The sequence below is a fragment of the Aphanomyces astaci genome (genome assembly GCF_000520075.1).
Source record: "Aphanomyces astaci strain APO3 unplaced genomic scaffold supercont1.4, whole genome shotgun sequence".
Lineage (NCBI taxonomy): Eukaryota > Oomycota > Saprolegniomycetes > Saprolegniales > Verrucalvaceae > Aphanomyces > Aphanomyces astaci.
In genome coordinates, this window is record NW_009798267.1 from 815948 (window position 1) to 836701 (window position 20754).

General features: G+C 50.0%; 8 protein-coding genes across 19 annotated transcripts; 3 read left to right on the forward strand and 5 right to left on the reverse strand.

Moving 5' to 3' along the window:
* Positions 1-80: 80 nt before the first annotated feature.
* On the reverse strand, positions 81-1878 carry H257_02434 (hypothetical protein). Of its 6 annotated transcripts, XM_009826069.1 has the most exons (8): positions 1604-1878; positions 1198-1535; positions 978-1019; positions 829-907; positions 621-776; positions 497-550; positions 374-440; positions 81-317 (listed from the first exon to the last, which is right to left on the reverse strand). In XM_009826069.1, exons 1-8 carry the CDS (start codon positions 1862-1864, stop codon positions 148-150), a joined length of 1167 nt encoding a protein of 388 aa, XP_009824371.1. In that variant the 5' UTR covers positions 1865-1878; the 3' UTR covers positions 81-147. The 6 variants fall into 6 exon arrangements, with proteins under 6 accessions (XP_009824371.1, XP_009824369.1, XP_009824368.1 ...); XM_009826067.1 differs by having other exon boundaries at positions 374-550; XM_009826066.1 differs by having other exon boundaries at positions 497-776.
* A 78-nt stretch (positions 1879-1956) lies between these two features.
* H257_02435 lies at positions 1957-4074 on the forward strand. 2 transcript variants are annotated; one of them, XM_009826070.1, is made up of 9 exons: positions 1957-2061; positions 2114-2205; positions 2272-2339; positions 2384-2458; positions 2513-2591; positions 2644-2757; positions 2808-2952; positions 3011-3070; positions 3431-4074. In XM_009826070.1, exons 1-9 carry the CDS (start codon positions 1971-1973, stop codon positions 3934-3936), a joined length of 1230 nt encoding a protein of 409 aa, XP_009824372.1. In that variant the 5' UTR covers positions 1957-1970; the 3' UTR covers positions 3937-4074. The 2 variants fall into 2 exon arrangements, with proteins under 2 accessions (XP_009824372.1, XP_009824373.1); XM_009826071.1 differs by having other exon boundaries at positions 1957-2059.
* Positions 3988-5600, reverse strand: H257_02436 (hypothetical protein). Of its 6 annotated transcripts, XM_009826077.1 has the most exons (6): positions 5394-5591; positions 5187-5333; positions 4989-5122; positions 4790-4915; positions 4093-4733; positions 3988-4041 (listed from the first exon to the last, which is right to left on the reverse strand). In XM_009826077.1, the coding sequence occupies exons 1-5, from the start codon at positions 5557-5559 to the stop codon at positions 4215-4217; spliced, it is 1092 nt and encodes a 363-aa protein (XP_009824379.1). In that variant the 5' UTR covers positions 5560-5591; the 3' UTR covers positions 3988-4041; positions 4093-4214. The 6 variants fall into 6 exon arrangements, with proteins under 6 accessions (XP_009824379.1, XP_009824374.1, XP_009824375.1 ...); XM_009826072.1 differs by having other exon boundaries at positions 3988-4733; positions 5394-5600; XM_009826073.1 differs by having other exon boundaries at positions 4989-5333.
* Positions 5601-5686: 86 nt separating this feature from the next.
* Positions 5687-6456, forward strand: H257_02437 (hypothetical protein). The gene is made up of 2 exons (XM_009826078.1): positions 5687-6001; positions 6057-6456. The coding sequence occupies exons 1-2, from the start codon at positions 5725-5727 to the stop codon at positions 6380-6382; spliced, it is 603 nt and encodes a 200-aa protein (XP_009824380.1). The 5' UTR covers positions 5687-5724; the 3' UTR covers positions 6383-6456.
* H257_02438 (hypothetical protein) lies at positions 6431-7623 on the reverse strand. Its single transcript, XM_009826079.1, has 4 exons — positions 7411-7623; positions 6924-7358; positions 6673-6850; positions 6431-6599 (listed from the first exon to the last, which is right to left on the reverse strand). Exons 1-4 carry the CDS (start codon positions 7567-7569, stop codon positions 6466-6468), a joined length of 906 nt encoding a protein of 301 aa, XP_009824381.1. The 5' UTR covers positions 7570-7623; the 3' UTR covers positions 6431-6465.
* Positions 7624-8205: 582 nt separating this feature from the next.
* Positions 8206-9713, forward strand: H257_02439 (hypothetical protein; the record flags this gene model as incomplete). Its single annotated transcript, XM_009826080.1, has 3 exons — positions 8206-8927; positions 9024-9343; positions 9394-9713. The coding sequence occupies 3 exons, from the start codon at positions 8206-8208 to the stop codon at positions 9711-9713; spliced, it is 1362 nt and encodes a 453-aa protein (XP_009824382.1).
* A 4758-nt stretch (positions 9714-14471) lies between these two features.
* H257_02440 (hypothetical protein) lies at positions 14472-15696 on the reverse strand (the record flags this gene model as incomplete). Its single annotated transcript, XM_009826081.1, has 2 exons — positions 14472-14889; positions 14939-15696. 2 exons carry the CDS (start codon positions 15694-15696, stop codon positions 14472-14474), a joined length of 1176 nt encoding a protein of 391 aa, XP_009824383.1.
* Positions 15697-16094: 398 nt separating this feature from the next.
* On the reverse strand, positions 16095-16525 carry H257_02441 (hypothetical protein; the record flags this gene model as incomplete). Its single annotated transcript, XM_009826082.1, has 2 exons — positions 16095-16230; positions 16356-16525. 2 exons carry the CDS (start codon positions 16523-16525, stop codon positions 16095-16097), a joined length of 306 nt encoding a protein of 101 aa, XP_009824384.1.
* Positions 16526-20754: the final 4229 nt, after the last annotated feature.

The window sequence follows — 20754 nt, forward strand, 5'->3', positions numbered from 1 at the left end:
TTCAATTACGCAGGTGTGTCACTTATTAAATTCTACAGGTTTAATAATCGCGAGAAAAATACACTTCAACGTCAACACATCTTGCACATTCAGCTTATTCTATTCTATGGCGTCCGAAAAGGTTAAACAAATCGAAAATCTCTCGAATTACGGTTGTTGTGGGTTGTAATCGTACACTTGGACGCAATGCCGCCCTGTGGCGACTTCCTCATCGCCGTCTGTCATGTCATGCGGTAGCTTGTACGAACGCTGCCCGGTGCTCAGCGCAATCCGCGCGGTGTCTGGGAAGGGGAAGAAGGACACCCCATTCACGCACTCTACCCGCATCATGATGGCCATGGCAATGGTGCAACCCAACGTTCGATGGACGTACCCGGCAACGTCGCAATCTCGCTGACGCATTCCCCCGTGTACAAGTCATACATGAGCACCCTTGCATCCTAAGCAGGATAAAGTTCACACTCTCACTCTCGACGACGACAATGTGTTTCTGTACCGAGCTGCCCGTGACGACATAACGACTGCCGATGTGAATGTCAAATGCAATGCGCTAAGTCAACAACGTAAACCCACACATATGCCTTCGCAATGAATGCATCATCTCCAGAGGGTCGACGTACTTGGTTCGTAGGGGCCGCTCGTTCGAATGCATGGAGCACTTGCATCGTGTTGCGAATATCCCATACGTTGATCGTGTTGTTCTTTCTCGCACCAGTCAACAGGTATTGGCCGTTGGGGGTGAACTGGACTTGGGTGACGCCTTGTCCATCGTGGCCCTACATCCACCGCCCATGACTTCGCTCATTATTCGTCCTCGATATCATCTACCTCCAACCCCATGAACAATTCGCCGCTGTCTTCTGCGTAAATGCACGTCGACCCACTGTACGACCCCGCGGCGTACATCCTACCAGCACAACGTCATGCTTATCGTTGTCGTTGGCTTGTCACTCAATGGTGGTTTCGTGGCGACGTACTTGGAATGATCCGGGTTGAAATGGATGCTCGAGATGATGCCCCTGCTCCATTGGATTTTGAGTACATTAAAGAACCATATAAGACGCATTAAAGAACTTTCAATCCTAGCATTAAAGAAACATCAACAAACTGAACGACAAGAAGGATTATAACACAATGGATAAAAGAATCACGATTGAAAACATAAAAGAACAATGACAAGATCACGACCAATTGTACCGTTGTCCGTGGCGAGTTTTCTTGGTTTTGCTCAAGGATCGCGTGGTAAAGTCGCGGCTGGGCTGGGACGCATCGAAGAATCGAATGGTGCGGTCGAATCCGCAGAAGATTTTGTCGCCAGTGCCGTTGAACGCGACCGAGTAGGCGGACGTGAGTTCGTCCAGGTGATCGTACGCGCGGTAGCTCGCGCGGAGGGCGCCCGTGTACGCGTCCCAGAGGTGCACGGGGTGCGCATGGCTCGTTGTGATAAACACGCACGTCGCTGGATCCTCCGAGTTCATGTACGGGTACCACTGGAAGTCGTACACGGTGCCGCCTTCGTGCATGCTCAACGTGGCCTGATATCCATGTCAGGACGATTCGTCGGCGAGTGAACATAAGAATGCATGTATCGACATTGTAGTACCGATTGAACGCCAGGCTCGACGTCGAACAGTCGCAGGATGTTGTCGTCGCTGTTGCTCAAGACACAAAGCCCATCTGGTGAGACCTTGACGCCGCGTGTAAAGTGCGATTCGAACGGAGCCGAGATGGAGTGCTCCAGCACGGGTATGGCTCCCGTGGCATGCTCGTACCATACGATCTCAGGCATGGCAGCTGCCATCTCAACGTCCGCAGTTGTCGTCTCGTCACTTGCTGCACTCGTAGTTGCTTCATCTGCTGTCATCCTTGACCTTCAAGCTGTGGCAATGATGATGCTCTACGGAACACATTATCCGGGATTCGTTCCTTACTATCCGGATGTATTAAAGTATCGAGGTTTTAACGTCGTCATGTGCGGAAGGGCAGCCTGTGTGCTTCAACCCCAGGATGTGAGTGAAGCGACCCGGACTGCGCCCAAGGACTTCGTAGACCAAGATAAGTGTACGTATGCACATGCAATGATCTGAGTGTTGACATCCGATGACTGCGTTAGACACGCCCCATTACAACGTGTCGCCTGGCATGGCCACTCCGATCCTGTATCGGGACAACGCAAGCAAACAGCTCGTCGTTCGACCGATGAAGGTACTGTACTGTCGAACACAAGTACTTGTATTCGCATTTTCCGTCCAACCTTCGAGCGTTCGTTAGTGGGGTCTTATCCCGTCGTACATGAAGCCCGACGAGAAGGTGAATCACTACATGCGATTCAATGCCAGGTACAAGACACATATGCCACATCTACCTCACATTCGACACACAGGTCCGAATCCATGGCGGAAACTCCAGCGTACCGTCAACTCGTCAATAGGAAGCGCTGCGTCGTCCTGTTCAACGGGTACTCGAAACCATAGTACAATGTAGTCCTCTTAAGACCAATGTAATGGAGAAGGTTTTACGAATGGCAGAAGCTGGGAAAGACCGAGAAGCAACCTTACTTCATCCATCTCGCGAACAGTCCCATCATGCGCGTACGTCAATCTCCCGCATTTCGATCCAAGCAACATGTGGGCTGCGCTGTAGATGGCAGGACTGTACGACACGTGGCGCAGCGACCAAGGGGAGGTCGTCTACACATATTCTATCATCACGACGGAATCGCCGTCGAAAATGAAGTGGATTCACACGCGCATGCCGGTGTGGAGCGTCCCATCGCATGCCACGATGTCACATATTGGGACTACTAGATGATGCTGCGAGATGCAGATGAAGCGGACCGATGGCTGGCCATGAAGGATGACGAGTCCAAAGGGTCGAACCAACAGGTGTGGCTGTCGCTGGTGCATCCGTACCCACACGATGACCTCGAGTTTTACCCCGTGACCAAACAAGGTTCGTACACACGACGACCTGTCACATATATATCATTTTGAATCTGATTCTTCCGTAGTGGGCCAAGCGACGTTTGATTCGGCCGCGTGCCTAGCCAAAGTTGACGTTCACGTGGCAGGTTGCATATATATATATATTGTCCTATTACCCAAAATTTGGGCTTTTGTGTTGTTCCGCCAAATCTATCGATCGATTGTTTGTATTGACTTTTGTTTGTAAAAATCGTCCAGTGTCACACTAATTCAATGTTGCAATGGTCGAAGAGTGCATTTGATTGGCTACTTGATTCGTGTTGTGGGTTTTGATTGGTCGTATATCGATTGTCTTGCTTATTCGATTGAGCATTTCGAATCGACTTGACAATATATATAATATAACGTTATATATAAATATATTGTCAAGAATTTATATATAAATTCTTGGATGTAAGCCTAGTAGCTATACAGTCGAGATGATTACACCGGCGTGTATTGTGTAGGCAAGATCACGTCATTCTACAAGCACGACGCAGATCATTCCGCCGGCACAATCAAAAACGAACACATCACAGCACCACTCAAACACGAACACGTGGACAACCCTCGAACCGTGTCCACCAGTTCAGAACCTTTGGCAGTGAACCGATTGAACGCCACCAACAGTACCCTCCCTGCCCATGACCCGAGCTCAGACAGCTTGTCCACCCCCAGCAGCAACAAGCGACCGTCGGGTCCATGGCCGTGCCCCGCCTGTACGTTTGAAAATGATGATGAAGCACGTACATGTGCCATGTGCGGCGGCCCGTCGCGCCCCCCAGGGAATGAGTGGACCTGCGACAAGTGCACGTTTGTCAACACGTCGAAAGCCCCATCGTCCTCCATCTGCGCCATGTGCCAGGCGTTCCGACGGTCGGGAAGGTCCTCTGGAGCGTCGCCGGCGTCGAAAAAGCCCAAACTCGTGGCGTCGTCGCCGCAGAAACCAATCACGTCGTTCTTTTCCCCGTAAAAACGTTCCTCGCCTTGAATTCAAACAGATGGATCTGCGACGCCGTTGTTGTTGTGGTAGCAATTATTGTGAATTACTACGTAGTAGCTTTAAACTTCCATTTGTCTACTCAAAATTGAATCACGCTGGAGTTCTGATTGACTGATTATACTTGACCTTTCTGTAAGAGCCAATCAAATCCACCCAAATTGGTTGGATCAGCCAATAGCGCCGATTCGATTCAACGGGGTCTGGACATTTGTAACCGAAAAATCCACAATATATCCATCTACACTGTATCACATTTCGTCGTGGTGGATTTTGCCCGGCCGTTGAAACAGCAGCGAGTGTTGGTCGAGCATGTTGGGGATGTGACTGTGGTCCAAACCGTCGTCCGCTTCGTCGCTCGACACGATCGAGGCCCCATCCTCTTGATGACGCTCTGATGTGTTGGCCGTGTCGCTCGATGGTGGTGTCGACTCGCCCACGGCACTGTCGATGAATCGCTTGAGTGCGAAAAAGTAGTCGAGGCCCCCTCGCATCCAGCTGTCGTTGTGCGTGCCGCGCGGGATCGGCAGCCACTGGCGCCGAATGCTCTTGGTGGCGAGCGCATGGAGTTTCTGCATGTGGGTGTGGGGCACGAGTTCGTCGCGTTCGCCAGCAACGAACAGAATCGGGTGCGTCAGCGTCGGTATCCGGCCTTCGTTGCTCCAGTCCAGACGGAGCACCACGGGCTTGACATATGACAGCCACGGCATGACCTGGTCCACCATGGCCGAGATGGACAAGAACGTGTTTTCGACGATCAGCCCCGCGACCTACATTGACATGCCATGTAAAGGATACGACGAAAGAGGATGCATGTACATAATACCTTCGTGGGACGAGTACTCGCGACGTAGACGGCGACGGCGCCGCCGAGAGACCGCCCAAACACGATGAGCTTGGACGGATCGACGACGGACGACGCGCCGCGCGAGTGCAAGTAGTCCACGACCCCCTGCATGATGTAGAGTAGCATGATAAAAGCACGGAAGGAGAAGGGAGATACAGATGGAGTTTTGGTTGTTTACCTCGGCATCAAGCTGTAACCCGCGCTCAGTAGGTTCACCGTCGCTCATACCAAACCCACGGTAGTCGACCAGCAAGATGTTGCATTCCAAATGGCGATACATCTTGGCGGCGTTTGGGAGACGGTATCCGATGTCTACGAGGAGGGTGGATGAGAAGGATGAAGGGGAACTGGTGGAGCACGAGAGAGATGGACGAACTGCCAGCATTGCCGTGAAAGAAGACAATTGTGGGCACGGTGGTGGGCTGCGGCTGTTTCATGAGCCATGCATGGATCTTGATCCCGTCCGCACATGGAATGAACACATCTTCATAGTCGATCCCGTACTCGTTGGGGTGGCGGTATCCTGCATCGTCGTGCATGACAAGTGAGAAGTCAAGGGCGTTGGGGATTATGGATGCAGTACCTTCGGGGTTCTCCGTGGTCAACCTAGACACACCCGGCATGCTAGGAAAGTAGAGAAGCTTCTCCTGGTACACATAGAGGATCCCGAGGAGTCCAACGGCCAGCGCGGCACTGGACACTACCAACGTCTGGAGCCATGATGCCGCCGTGGACGTGAAATCTCCCATGCACAACAGAACTCTTTTTGAGGGTTTGGAATATATTTTTCGATGAAATTCTCAAACTATAGCAAAAATATCACTTTATTTCTATATTTCTGCGATTTCCATGGGTTTGACCTGTGATTGGTCGAAAGTTTAAACTGGGGCACTTTCAGAATTGCATGAAAAACGATGGTGCGTAACAAGGCCGGCATCGCCGCCCGCGGCAGGGCCGGAAGGACAAGAGAAGACCTCCAAGAGGTGCTGAAGACGTACACTAATATGGTGGAGCGACATAATCAGTACCGCGAACCCAATACAGCCTCCAACTACGAGGAATATCGCCTCGCCGCTGGGTATGACGTGAACTTGTATGACATTTGCAGGCAGCCCCGGGAGCCGCAAGACCGAACCCTGCACATCCCTGCCTCATCCCTGGATGAAGAACTCAATTGCTCCATATGCACCGGTGCGTGCTAGATTGTCTCCCCCCTCGAGGAAACTCAACGTCGTCGTATATGTAGGCATTATCCGCGACGCGATGGTCATCACGGCTTGTTTGCATCGGTTCTGCGCCAACTGTATCGAGCGGCACATCCACGAGAAGGGCAAGAACACGGTGTGTCCTGTGTGCAACACACCCTTCACTACCCGTCGGGCTCTGCGGCCGGACCCGACTTTCGACAACCTCATCAAGATGGTGTACGGCGACGTGGACGCGTACGAGAAGGCCGAGGAAGCGCGTATCCAGCTCAACAACAAGGAGCTGTTTCCTCGGTTGGATCTCGACAAGCACAAGGGTGAGAAGCCAGTGAATCCCATTGCCAACAAGCGGCAGCGCACGCGATGATTGGGACTTTTGGTCGAATTTGTTTCCAAATGTACAAAAACACAAAAATTGGTGAAAAATTTGTTCAAATTTGCTCAAACTTGTTAAAGCACAAACGGCACCAACGCCTTGCGCCCAAGCTTCTTGTACTCGGTGCCGTACGTCTTGTAGTACCCCTTGTGCTTTTGGAGGGCCCACTGCGCCATCTGGAGGAACCCCACGACGGTGAAGACGTAGCCTACATTCATCATGCATGAGACGGTGATGTCGGAATCGCGCTCCAGAGGACGCTAGTATGTATGGTGTCGTACCAAACGCAATTTGAGTGAAGATGGAAAAGCCCACCCATCCCAGCACTTCAAACGTGTAGTTGGGGCATGACACGAACGCAAAGAGCGGTCCCTTGGGGATGTTGCGGGCGCTGGACCCTTCTTGCGTCCGCATGAGCCGGAACTGCATGTGCACGCTAAAGTTCAACACTTCCGACACCTATACATACACATGACATTCCGCGACGATACTGTAGTGGCGGGGGGGGATGATCATGGAACGAGTTAGGTACCGCAAAGATCACCAACCCAACGAGGATTTGCGTGTCCGAGGTCGGGCCTTGGTACTGCGGGTGGCACAGCGGGTACCCAATGATCAATCCAAACGACCAATAGTACATGCAATTTTTGAACAAGTTGAAGAGGGGCATGGTTGGGCGCGAAAAGCGATGGACAAACAGCGTCTCCAGTTCGCGCTTGAGGAAATGGAGCGTCCACGCAATGATGCCGTACGTCGCGGTCTTGCTGAAGGGAAGGGACGAGGCCTTGGCGCCGTAGAGGAACGCAGGGCGGGTGGCGTACAGCAGCACAAACACCATCGGGCCCAGGTATTCCAAGAGGAACACTGTGCGGTAGCCGATCTGAGGTCCAAGGTCCTTGACCACAAGGTCGTTCGTTCCTTCGACAAACCCGAGCGCCGCCAGCGTTTCCAAGTCCCCGTTCAAGTTCTAAAGAGGTAGAAACTTCGATGAATACAACAATGGCGGTGACGAATGGTACCTTGAAGGCGTCACCAGTCTTGAGCTTCAAGCCTTGGCGGTGGATGCTTAGGCGGGTGGACTTTTGCAGCTGCTTCTTCAGCGATAGCAAGGTGTCCTTGGGCTGGACCTCCAACGAGCCATACTCCTTGCCCTTCGCGTTCGTGACCGTGATCTGCATCGTCAATTTCAAACTGGTGTCGTCGTCACCACCACAATCCCCTTGAAATCGTCATCCGACCACCGCAATGACACCGATCTCATCTCTGATTGGCTGAAATAGAAAATTTTATATCCAATCACAGGCATTCATTAAAATAACGTACTTTAGAGAACTACTTGAAGTATGAAGTACTCACAGTCAACATAGTGGTATTTTACTCCCTTATTATTCGGTCCGTCTGGTATCCGGAAATATTGCAATATTCTGTCAGGCCCAAAACTCCATTTTGGGGCCGAATTCAACAAATCTGATCAATATTGACTATGAAACATGTATTGCTTCAAGAGTTTTAACCCAAATCCAATAATTCCACGCGGGATTTACTCGTTGAAGAGGATGTTTGTCAAGAAGGGGCACTTTGGCCGTTCTTGCATTGGCGCTTTTCGCCGAGGTTCGGTCACTTACGGATAAAATCCGGTCATCCTGAATTATCCGGTGTTGTTTTTCTATTGATGCCGGACTGTTTCTCCCCAATCATAGGTCAGCTAAGCAGTCCGTTAATGATCGCTTTTGGTTTTGTCCTCGACCACACAAGTGTTCCTCGTCGTCGTCCCTCCTCAGTGCTACCTACTTTCTCGTTCCTCTTGACAGGTTATGAACCTCATCCCTCCCTCTGTGCAGCCCTTTTGTGGGAACCCCACTCGACGACCTTCGGGGTCTGACCTTCACCTTGTGGAAGACGGACTTCTTGTCCCAAGAGGCGTCCGTGACCTTGCTCAGTTCTACTCTGCACCGCACTGCGCCCTTCAAGGTAATTCCATCGAAGCTCTCAACATCAGCAAGATGTACCTCGAGCTCGATCAAGTCAAACACTCTGAGCTCTACATTGTGGACCCGACTCTGTCGGAGACCGATCGTGATGCGCGTCTCGCTGAAATCAAGGCGCACACGACCGCCATTCAACGCGAGGTCATTGCCCATGAGGCGACAAAGAAACTTGCGAATCAACCGTCTGCGGCGCACACTTACGTGATATCAGCCATCTCTACCCACCTTCGCCGCCTCTATCAGGCCACTACGTGTCCGTACGAGCTCTTTGAGCACATCAAGACTCGTTTCGAGTTCAACCCCATGGAAAACAACCCCACCGTGGTTGCCAGCTATCTGCGTACTCACGAGTTCACGGATGATGGTTGTATTGGCACTCTCCCCGTGGAACGCTTTGACCTTGTCAAGCGCTACCGTATATCTATGAACCCACCGTCCTTCAATTCTCTGCATCCATCGGCGATTTCGTCCGTCGACTACCACAACCATATTTGGAACTATTACACTCTGTGTGCGATGTCGGACACCATTATTGGTGAAAAGGAATTGTGAGACTGGATGAAGCGGTTTGGGATGTCACGAGTCTCGGTCAGTGACCAGGGTACCCATTTCAAGAACGTAGCGATGTAGGCGCTGGTGCACAGGTTTAAGGTGCACCACGACCTCACACTGGCCTATTGTCTATGGCGGAACGGCACAGTGCAACGCATGAATCGCGACATCCTCCAAGTCATACGAGTGATGTTACGGGACTACCAGTTGGACGAAAAGGAATGGCACTACCTCCTACCGGTGGTGCAGTTCAACTTCAACCAAACGCCGACATTGTCATTAGCCAACAAGTCCCCCATGGAACTCTTCACGGCCCTCAACCCAGCGACCCCTTTGGACGTCGTCCAAAGGGGTCGCTGCGTGAAGGGATCTCTGCGAAGTCAAGTGGCAACACTAGGACATCCAGAAGAACGTCGACAAACTACGAACAAGTTTTGTTGGAACACCTGGTGACACATGAAGAACGCGAAGCCCATACGTTACGCGTGAAGATGTATGCTGAAGTTGAAGTCACAGATGAAATCCTCGAACATGTATTCGAGCAAGGCATTGTACTGAAGGTCAAATCCATCGCGGGACACAAGTTTGTCCCGGATGTGAGCGACTTCATGTTGGAAGTGTTCTGGGAAGGCTTTGAAGACATCGAATCATCATGGGAGCCACTCAAGAAGCTAATGCGGGAATGGCCAGCCATGGTCAAAGCGTATGTGGCGGCCAAGAAGAATGCCGAAGACCACGAGATATTGACCAAGGCGATGAAGCGAGCAATTGTGGCAAAGTAGTGAAGCGAAGGCCTAAGTGTCATGGCGATTACATGGCTTGGAGTGCGTGTTGTGGTCGGTGGCTGTCAGCCATGCCCCGCCATGACACACAGGGACACTTGGTGGGGTCCCTTGGCGCAAATCCTGTGAACCGACGCGTTAGATACACTCTAGTAGTATTAATAGTAGTATTAGGAGGTGTCGGTTGGGAGTGGTCACCATGGTCAGCCAATCAGTGGACACCTGGGACCACCTACCACTTCTACGCAAGCTCACTCCTAGTTTTGCTCTGCAACGGACATAACAATCAAGTGCGTGGTTCACGGGAGGCGGCTCCCCCCATTTGGTTGTTTGTGTTGGCGTAGTGGAGGAAACAACACAAGGACCGAAGTAGGACATGGCATCACGCCAGACTTTGGGGTCGCTGTTTTCGGCGCGGTCGGTGAGTAGAGCGTAGATAAACAATGATCCCATAGGGGCTGAGAGTGGAACAGAGTTCACTGGTTGTGAGGAAGGCGACGGCAAAGCCGTAAGTGCACAATGCGGTAGTAGGCGGCGAGAGACTCCATAGGAGTTGTGTCCATGAGGAGACTAGTTGATGAATGACTAATAAAGTCGAGAGATGTGGGTGGTGTTGATGGGCGGGTCGAAGAGACCAGGGATGAAAGGTGGGCCGAAAAGACAGATGGAATACGACCCTAAAATCGTCGTAGTGGAATGGCAGTTGGGTCATACAGTAGACTGGGCTTGTCAACGGAAAAATAGAGAACGCGTCGAAAAGACGGTCAGGTAGAGCCACAGTGAGTATCGTAATGGGTCGAGACGACATGGGTTGTGCTGAGAGGTGACCGGTGATTGAGCCAGAGGCTTGTCGTAAATGAAAGCACTAGGCCGGTTCTCAATAAGTGAATGTAGTGAGGGCAATGGGGCATTAGGGACTGGTTGAAGTAATGAATCACCCACTTTTCCTCGTTAACTATGTGGGCACTCACTTATATAAAAAGTTCATGGAATACCAACTTTTTGAAAAAGTGGGTGGTTTGACTTGAATTTGAGTAGGTATAAATTATCAACAAGTTATTAATAATGAGGTGAAAAGTTGTCCCACATTATGGATGCCGGATAGCAACTTGAGGGTCAGTATCCACGAACCAGTTTCCGCCTAAGCACATTGGAGGCCGGGGATATCGTAGCATTCGCAACTACACTTGCAGCAGTAGCTTGTGTCGTCGCCGTTGTCGGACACGATGGTAGATCACACAAGGAGCCACCGATGAATGTTTACTCCATTCGAAACAACGTCTGGGAAAGTATTGCTGCCCTATGCCAGTATCGTTTCACAACTATACTGTTCTACGTCATAGGCGTCGAAGCCTGCCGCAATTTGCGTGTCAGCAGGTGCACATTTGACCAAATTGTGGATCGTCTCCAGGTTTTCGCGCACGATCAAGGTCATCGCTTACCTGCTATGAATTTGTCGACATGCGGATGAGGGTGGTCATGACACTCAGCTACTTGTCTCAAGAAGGGGGATTCGCGATAACGGCAGCATTGTTCGGGGTCGCAAAGGCCACGACATTTATCAACGTGAATGAGGTTTATATATCATAGAATTTTATTATTGTCGTGATAAAATGTTCTTGAGAGTTTAATTCGTATATAGGTCATGGATCTTATTATTGTGTTCAGTTCGTCCGTTATTCAACTCCTCCAAAGTGAACAACAATGGATAGCCAATGCTGAAAATTTCGAGCGCAGTGCTGGATTCACCGACATCGGCGGGGCAGTTGATGGTTCTCTATTTAGAATGGAAAAGCCGTATGAATATGACGGGGCATTAATACTTAAACAGATATAAAATATTGATATATTGATGTGCATTAGTTGGATTTGTCGAAAAGGGTTCGCCGCGATTAACTTGCAAGCGACGGTAGACGGTCGTGGGCGATTTATGGAGTACTCTCTGCACCTTGGGTCGTGCGGTGACAAAAATGTGTGGCATATGTCGAGCTTGGGGCGACGTGTCCAAGCTATTATGCATCTCATCGGTGATGCTGGATACACCCTGGCCACATACATGATGATACCCTACCCGATATACACTGGGATGCCCGGAAGTGAATCACGATACAATTATCTTCCGTCTCGTTCACCGATCGTCGTCAAGACGGCCTTCTGCGGCCTGAAAGGCAGGTGGCGTGTCCTGAAGCGCACCTTAAATATGAAAACTCCAAGAAGTTGTGGTCGAACTATCGTTACCTCCATGGTGTTGCACAACCTCACGATCGATGCCGGCGATGACCTACGAATTACGGACCGAATTGACCCATATTTGGGACTTCATGTGCACGAAGAGACTTGGTCAGTGCAGCTGTCGAACCGTGAAACTGCCCTGCACAAGCGAAATGCAATTAAACAATATATTGTATCCTTGTACTTGTGAGTTCATAAAACTATTAATATCGAAGTACTAAGTAGTATTTGTGAAAGCGTTAATGGTAGTTGACATGTTCATATGTGAAGTTACATTAATTTAGTACAAAAGTAGTAGAATCACTTCCAGATTTTTTTACTTGCTTATCAACTTTGCAAGAGACTCAAATAGGACTTTGTTGAGTGCTGCCTGTTCCTTTTGTGCTGCCGCTTGCAACTGCAACATAATGCCAATTTTGTCTACAAGTGGAGACAAATCCACAACCGGTGCAAGTGGGGGTGGCGTCTTCGAATTGGCCATCGTAACCAGAGCGTCTGCCATTCTGAAAAGCCCCGCTTCCAACGAATCACCCAACGACTTCTTCGCTCCGACTACCCGAGGAATCATTGGAGAGTGCGCGGCCGGGCGAATGTTGGCAGCAGTGCTTGGGGGACTACTAGTGCCGTCGTCGGAGTCGCCCAGGGTCTCGTCAAAATTGTCCTGAATGGAGTCCATAATTGGCGACGAGTTCATTCCAGAGCATTCCTACAAAACTATAATAAAGTAAAAGTTGCATATAAATAAAATCATACAAGGAACCTGAAAATATTCCACAAGTATCTGCCAGTGGTTTAGTCGATTGATTCCTCCACGTTGCCAGTCTCCTCGGTAGCTTGGCACAGAGAACGATACTCTGTTTTCAACGCGGCGAATCGATTCGTCAATTGCTTGACATGTCAATTAACACCTGCCCTAATGTTGAAGCGTGCGGTTACAAAAGCCCACCATGCAGCCTTTTGCTTTGTCGTCTTGCATGCGTTGAACTTGCGCTTCGCTGTCTCGCTGAACCTGATCGCCATGAGATCTACAATCATCTCACTGGTCCATGTGGCTCTCTTCTTGTCCACCGGAGATGACTTGATCGTCGGTTTGGATGTCCTTGGCTTCTTCGCTGTCGGGCCGTATTCGGCAGCCACTTCATGTTGCCCAAGCTCCGTCATTGTGAGTGATTGGCCATGAAATTGGCCCTTACCACCGCTACTATCCGGACACATTACTCAGACCAGTTATTATTTTTACCGGATTACTTCAACCAGCACCAACTTTTTCTCACCCAAAAAGTCGTCGAAAAACAATGAGGTAGATTTTACTTCAACCAGGCCCTTAGGTTCCAAGAATGGAACGAAAGTAGGATATGAAGTAAGCCGTCTGCGATACGCAGCGGCGGCGTCAACAGAGTTGACCGCGGGAAATTCGGACTCCCAAAAGGCAACGTCCCGAGAGTAGATGAGTACATGATAATGCAAGTTCAAAAGAGTATGACCCTTGCGGTTGTGTGGGAGAGCCACGAACATTGTTTGACGGCACTGGGATCGAGCTTGGAAATTTGCGCGGCACGTTGAAGATGCAGAAACGCTGTGCAACCTAAGGTTTGATGTGACCCAACGAGGGGTGTCGTTTGAATACGACGTGATAGGGCGAGACACCCTTGTTCGAGGACTGCGGAGAGATATTAATAAGCCATGAGGCATAATCGAGGGCATGAGCCCATAGGAACTTGGGCAGAGCCCCTTCGATGAACATACAGTAGCTGTAGTTCGCATCTTTTGAACAATAATGCCGATACGGCGTTTTGTTGAGGCGAGCAGGCGTTGGAAAACGCCACCCGAGTGTTGTACTTCGACCAGATGCGGCGGTCGGGCTTCTCGAACTCTTTGGCGTTGTCACTTTGGAGAGTGCCAATGTCCGTGGGGTGCGTGTGACGCAACTCGCCAACGTCATGCTTAAAAAGAGACATTGCATCCGTCTAAATAGTTCATACGTCTCATAGAGATCTTTGCGATAACGCCCACATAAAGCGGGAGTAATCGTCAATGAAGACTACGAAGTACGCAGAGCCACCCGCCGACAGAATCAGACTGGATCCCCAGATCACCGTGTGGACAAGGGCAGGGTAGGAAGTAGCGCGGAAGACCAATGAGGAGTCAAAAGGACGACGCTTGGACTTGGCGTAAGCACAAGTCTCACATAAGTGACCACGAAGGTGCTTGGCCTTGAAGAGCATAAGCTTGGGGTTTGTCTTTGTCATTTGTTCGAAGGCCCATCAATGCCAGGATGAACGAGACGGCGATGCCAAAGGCGCGCAAGAACAAGTTGCGGAGAGTTTAGAGTCAGCTACGAGGCTGGTGTAGTGTCATCGACACGGGTAAGAGTTGGTATGCCAAGTATAGCATGAGCAACACTCAAGTAGACAAAATCTGTAGTTAGAGGAGGCGGTGGAGTTGACTTGGGGACCATAGATGGTCGATGGGTGATAGGCGCATAGTACAACACCGACGAGTAAGCAAGCACTTGAAATTGATCGTTTAAATGTGGAGTCCGAAGTCGAGACGCAATGTGTATGGACGGATGTCATCGACTTGGTCACGGGACGACATGTCCACTAGCATCGAGATGGCGCCATAATCGACGACTGGGAGTGTGGTGCCGTTCCCGACTGTCAAAGACAGCGCACATGGAACGTAGCGCAAGAAATAATATCGGTTGGGGGTGCACGAGGTGGATGCCCCGGAATCAACGATCCAATGTTCACGCAGAGCGGGGAAGTTGGTAGGACCATAGGTCACCGCCTTGGGTAGGGGAGGGGAACCGACATCATGCTCGCAGTAGCGGAGATCCGCGTGTAGGGCAAAAAAGCCATTGCCCTTGATGACTTGGAAGGGTGGATGGGGACGGATACCGTCGACACATTGGGGTGGTAGCTGCAGAACAACTTTGATCGGCCTTCTTGACGCGGCGATGAGAACATCACTGCGAGTGACCGAGAAGTCACTTGTGGGAACAGTGGAAGATCCACTTTGGTTGGGTTGGCTGGGATGTGAAATAATGGTCGCGGTGGGTAGAGTGGTAGGCGATCGGTGACGAGAACCTCGTTGGATGGGACTTCAGCGACGTCGAGATCTCCTGCATCAGCGCGAGACCCGTAGTTGGCTGGCAACGTGGCCGGCTCAACGGTAACTGGCGCGAGTGGCATAGCCGAAGGAGGCGCAGCAGACGCGTAGTTGGTTGGCAACGAGTCCGGCTCGACAGTAACTGGTGCATGTGGCAGAGCCGAGGGAGGCTTAGGAGAAACGAACGACTAGTCGAAGGTAGTGAAGGGCGCGGCGGCGATGCAAACACATCAATGAGTGGGGCAGAGCCCGTAGTAAAAAAAATGGGTAGTACGGAAAGTGGATGCGGCTTTTCGAGGATGCGGTTGAGGGAGGATGTATGATGGTATGATGGTGTACTTCGCAGCAGCTGGAGGATGACCGTAGCCAAGGTCACGGGTGACGGCATCATAAGCAGTACTGCCGGCGTTACAGTCATAATGACCAGAGCAACGGTCACCACGACCAGCATGATTGCCAACGCCATAGTGGAAGCAGGACTTGCTGATCGCCTGGGGCTGCGGTGCGGGGGTCTCAACGACATGCGTAATGGCCGTGTACTGAGTGCGGGCTTGGGTAGTGGCGGCAGAGCCGATGTGACCCAAAGCAGAAGCTCGTTGAGCAAGACTTTTGAGGACGTTGCGGAGGGCAGACCAAACATCGTTAACAACGATCGGCGCCCCGGCAGCTCGGGCAGTCGAAACGTAATTCTTCATGGCTTCCCAGAGGTCCTTGTCCGCAATAAATGCGTCAGATTTGGCACACAGAGTGTGATAGGTCGTAATGTAGGTGTCGTAGTCGATAGACGAGATTGCAGACGCATCCAAAGGATGGTGGGCGGCGTCATAGACGCACGATAACGCTTCACGAGGTCGTTGCGTTCAACGGCGAGGGTGTCGATACAACTGTCGTCGGTGAACTTGAGATTCCGTAGGTGATTAGCAATCACGGTGGGGTTGTTACACATGGCATTCGACTCGAAACGTGTTTTGAGCTGCTCAAAGGGCGCGGATGTAGGGACACGTAATAGTGTTCTAGAGATGCTGGAGGATGGTCGAGTTACCGGACACCAAAAAGGTGTGCACTGAGCGGCAAGACCTTGGCCGACTCATGCTTGATCGCTTTGGCCATGATGGCTGACGTGTGCACTTGATCTCTGCCAGTCGCGCCGAACGATCTGTCTCCGAGGAGTGGCCTACATAATACAAATCAGGGTTATCGACCTCGTCAATTTCGAGATGATCTTGAGCGCCTCGCAACGGATCCCAAAGGGAACGTGGTTTGGCTCGGTGAAGTATCCCACGATATCGCGGGTGGTACAAGAAGTCCGTCATCCAGATGGCGTTGGCCAGAGGCCAAGACTCATCGAACGGGGTGCCCACGAAGAACAGCGCAGAGGTAGGTAAAATGGAGGCTAATAACCTGTGAAGAGGACGAGGAAAGAATAGCACCATTGAGGAAGGGGGCGAGAGCACGAAGAACACTTGCATGGTCGGGGGCAAAACTAAAAATCTGGCTATAACGCTCCGGATACTATCCGGATGTATGAACCCGGCGAAGAAGGCCAAAGCAGACAGGCCAAAGTGCCCCTCTTGACATTTAAAAAAGGTTTGGAAGATGGTGTGTAAGGTCGTCATAAACTACGCACAACACAAGCCACCATGATGGCAAACGTGGGCCACGTCCATAAAGGATAAGTAGGGGGCGAAGGACACACCACGCGCCACCAAAATTATGTATAAAGGAGGAAGAACTGACGCAGAGGCGTTTGTGGAGGTCAGTCCAACGAACAGGAGGCGTGTAAAAGGGCTCATAACCTAATCAAAGGTGGAATTGTGAGTGCAACAATTCCACGTTTGATTACGCAATCATTTCGTTTGTTCATATTTTGTCATAACGTTAATGATAACTATTAATAATAGTTTGTACTTCTATTGTGCTTTTCACCATTTTTGGCTAGTCCAGGTCTAAAACCATGCTTTAATAAAAACTCATCCTAAAATTACGGCACTCGCCGTGATTTTACGGATGCAAGATGAAGTATTTTTACTGTTCGCGTTGAATTATAAGGTGACCGCATTGGAATTGGATCACAGTGGTACAACAACCACATACAAATTTTCATATAAAATGGAGGTGAGCCAAAACGTGGGTGTTATAAAAATTTCGACAGATTTATTAAAGGTGGTGTCGTCGAATATGACGAATGAATGCCTTTTCGCTATTTTGTCGATCACTTATTGGCTAACAGTAAAATGCAATTGACTGAATCCCTTTGATATTTTTTTGGCCAAGTATAAAAATATGCAAGTACCACTGTTATCCAATTCCAATGCGGTTACCGGTACCTGTATTCGTGATTCTTTGTTCCGGAATACTTGAGTGAATCGTTTTGGAGGTTTCATTGTATTGCAAATTGTATTGAATATGCATCGATTTTCGAGGTTGCATTGTATTTTTATTCAAAACAGTCATTCTACGACGAACAACTGCATGACATGTTACTATTATTTAGAAGTCGCCTAGAGTTCATCTTGCAAGTTTGACAGCTCATCAACATTAACGGCCTCTGTGTCACCGTGTGAACTGTTGAGCACTTCAGCCATGTCATCGATGACTGCCTCGTCAATCAAGCGGTTCTCGAGTGCTGTCAGGGCCGCCACTACGTCTTCATCGCATGATGGGCGCAGCTCACGCGTTCCAGTTCTTTCTTGAATGTCCTTCTTCATGTGTGGCAGTTTGTAATCATTGTCGCCTTGAATCTTCATCGACTCTTCCATAACCATTTGCAATGTCATGAAAGTCTTGTCCAGAACACGCCAGTGCAGCTTGTCAAACGCATCTTGTAAGCTCACAAGGTCGTCCATCTTGCGCGCCGCCGTTTGATGCTGAAGGCTTTGTATCGCGTTGAAGAAGCCCAAGTCCAAGACATTGAAGTCCGGACTTATAGCTGGTTGCGCTGTCAACTGAATATTCCAGACGTTCTTGGCTCCAGCTTCCTTGACTTCGCGGTCATCCACGCCAACATGCGGATTGGCATTGTCTTGCTGAACGTACACCACGTCACGACGCTTCGACGTCCACTTGGCTTGAATCGATGGGATAACCTTCTCAACCAGGAACTGACGGTACACTGGCTTTGTCATGCTCATAGGCGCAGTCACAGGCGTGCCTTTGTCCCGGTTCTTGCTTCGACGTTGAGCCAACTTGGTCTCGACGAAAGGCCAGAGGCCGACTTTTCCGTCCCACATTGTTTGGCGTTGGAAGTCATACCTTGGTCGAGCGACGGCACACAAGAACATGACCTTGGTGATGTGACGCTTGGACTGTCACTTACGCGTAGGAACGGGTTAATCATGCTACAAGTAAGAGCGTCGATTTACCTTTGTGATGTAAACCCACTTCTCATCGATATGAACTTGGTCCAGCATGTCGTGCCATCTCAGTCCATCGCCAGTGCCAGCTCGAAGGAATGATTTCACAAAACGGAAACGATCCTCCACGTGCCTGGGCGTGAGCATTGGTTTGAGGCGACTTGTTCGACGAGCCAGATGCTTGGACTGCAGCAGCCTCCACAGCAACGTCTTCAGTATGCCGATCGAAGATGCCAATGACCTGAAGGTTGAGCGTTGTACAGGCGGTACGCTTCTAATGGTCTCACGCACATCTGGGCCCGTGTACTTGCGCGGGGCTCCGCACCGCAACTCGGTCACTACAGCCAATAAAATTATCCTGAAAATACACCCATGTATAGCATTTAATTGGCTTTCAAGTGTGCCTGTTTAGGCCTCTTTCATGCATTTTTCACTTGAAATTGGATTTCTGAACAAACATCACTCAAGTATTCAGGAACAGAGGAAGTATTAATACTACCTCCAGACGAAAATAGATCTAACATTTGACAAAAATTGATGAAATTTCTGCAATTTCTCAAATGTTAAAAATCTGAAACTAGATGTGCGAAGAGCTCAATCTACTGCATCCAATAGGCTAGAATATGCAAAAAAAAGAGTTGAATCCAAACGAACAAGGTTATTGAAAAAAACATTGCTCAAAGCAAGATAAAAAGAACGGATAAAGAAAAAATTATCCGAAAAACAGAATGTTGGTGTCTTTTGAGCGGCAAATCACGGCGCGCATCGCTGATTTCGAATGAAAGAGCTTACCTCCGATCAACGCCGCGCTGTCGTCGACCACCTGCTACTTCGTGTAGTACAGGCTTCATGCAAGCTTCGCCATGGCGCCATAAAGGTGGGGGCCCAGATCTTTGGTCGCACCAGACAGACCATTGCCGAGATCTGGAAGCGTGCCAACGTTTCCATCAGTGTAGACAGCCAATCTGCGCAACAGATTATCTGCCACGACATCGCTTCTCAAAAGAAGGGACACGTTGGTCGTAAACTGAAGTACACGGACCTTCCGGCTGGAATCCGCGCGATACCACCACAACGGCGGACGACTCTCCAGCCTCCGCGAGGTCATCATGGGCGGCGGCGGCAACTCCTACAAAGTGCCCCACATGAAGAAGGAGGCACTCAAGAAGTCAGGTCGCCTACCTGAGACCATCCACTGCGGCCGCGATGTGTTCGACACGGGGTGTGCTTTGCTAAACGAGCAAGACCTTGAGAAGGTCATGCAGGACCTTGCGGTCCAAACGGCTGTCGATTTGGAGATGAGCGACATCTGCCATGGAATCGATTGGGATCAACGACCAGGAAGACGAAGAAGGAGTGTAGGCTTGATTGCAAAAATCAAATGAATATGAGTTTGAGTATACCAGTCCAATAATTAAATAAAAATTGTTATTTAATTATCTAGGCTTTAGTAAATTTCAGGACATTTAATTATTATATTTCTTGGGGATGTAAGATGTCAGGTCTATTTCCGTCCTTCCACGTTTTTCAAAAGTAAGGTCTATTCCCGTCTGGAGGTAGTACGTAGTACTACGTAGTGTGTATTAGAGCATCTCCACCGCGCCCAGTAAATTGGCCAATCAGTAAATCTGTGTGCTGATTTACAGAAAAATTACTTAAATATTTTCGCACCGCACCAGTATCCGGGTCAGTACTTTGCTGACGTGTTAATGGAATTCGCAAGGTGAGCCACCTTGCTCCTTTTTAATATCCAATCAGAGTCCATCACACCTTGCTTCTTACTACGTAGTACACACGATTGGCTATAACACTGACATAAGAGGTTACAATTTTGAACTTTGAATTTTGTAGAGCTTTGTGTGATGCTGCTCCAAAGAATTGTGCACTGATGAGAGCACTCCGCTTATGTCCAATGTGGTTCTCCCCTTACAGCTAACATTATGTTGTGCCTCAGTTGGGTCGCAATGTCGTGGTGGCTCTGGTGGGCCAACGCGGTGGCGCAAGAGGTCTTGGTAGCACCCATCGCAAATGCAAAGTGCTAAAGCCGCCACTTCAGCACTTGCGATGGGTGCCACCAAGACATCTTTCCCCACCACCCGCGCAACCACGTGATCACACCGGCAAGGAGGTGTACGGCACCGACACGGGCTAGATGGTGGAATGAGGGATGGCCAATTTCATTGGGTTAGTAGGCAAGTGGTGAAACGAGACCTGTTAGAATTGACCGAGTCCTGAATACCACATCACATGATCTTGCTCTCATACACAGCCTACACAATTATCTCAAGGCTCCTTGCATCAACCGCCATCACAGGAGTAGAATATATCGCAACACGGCGTGATGA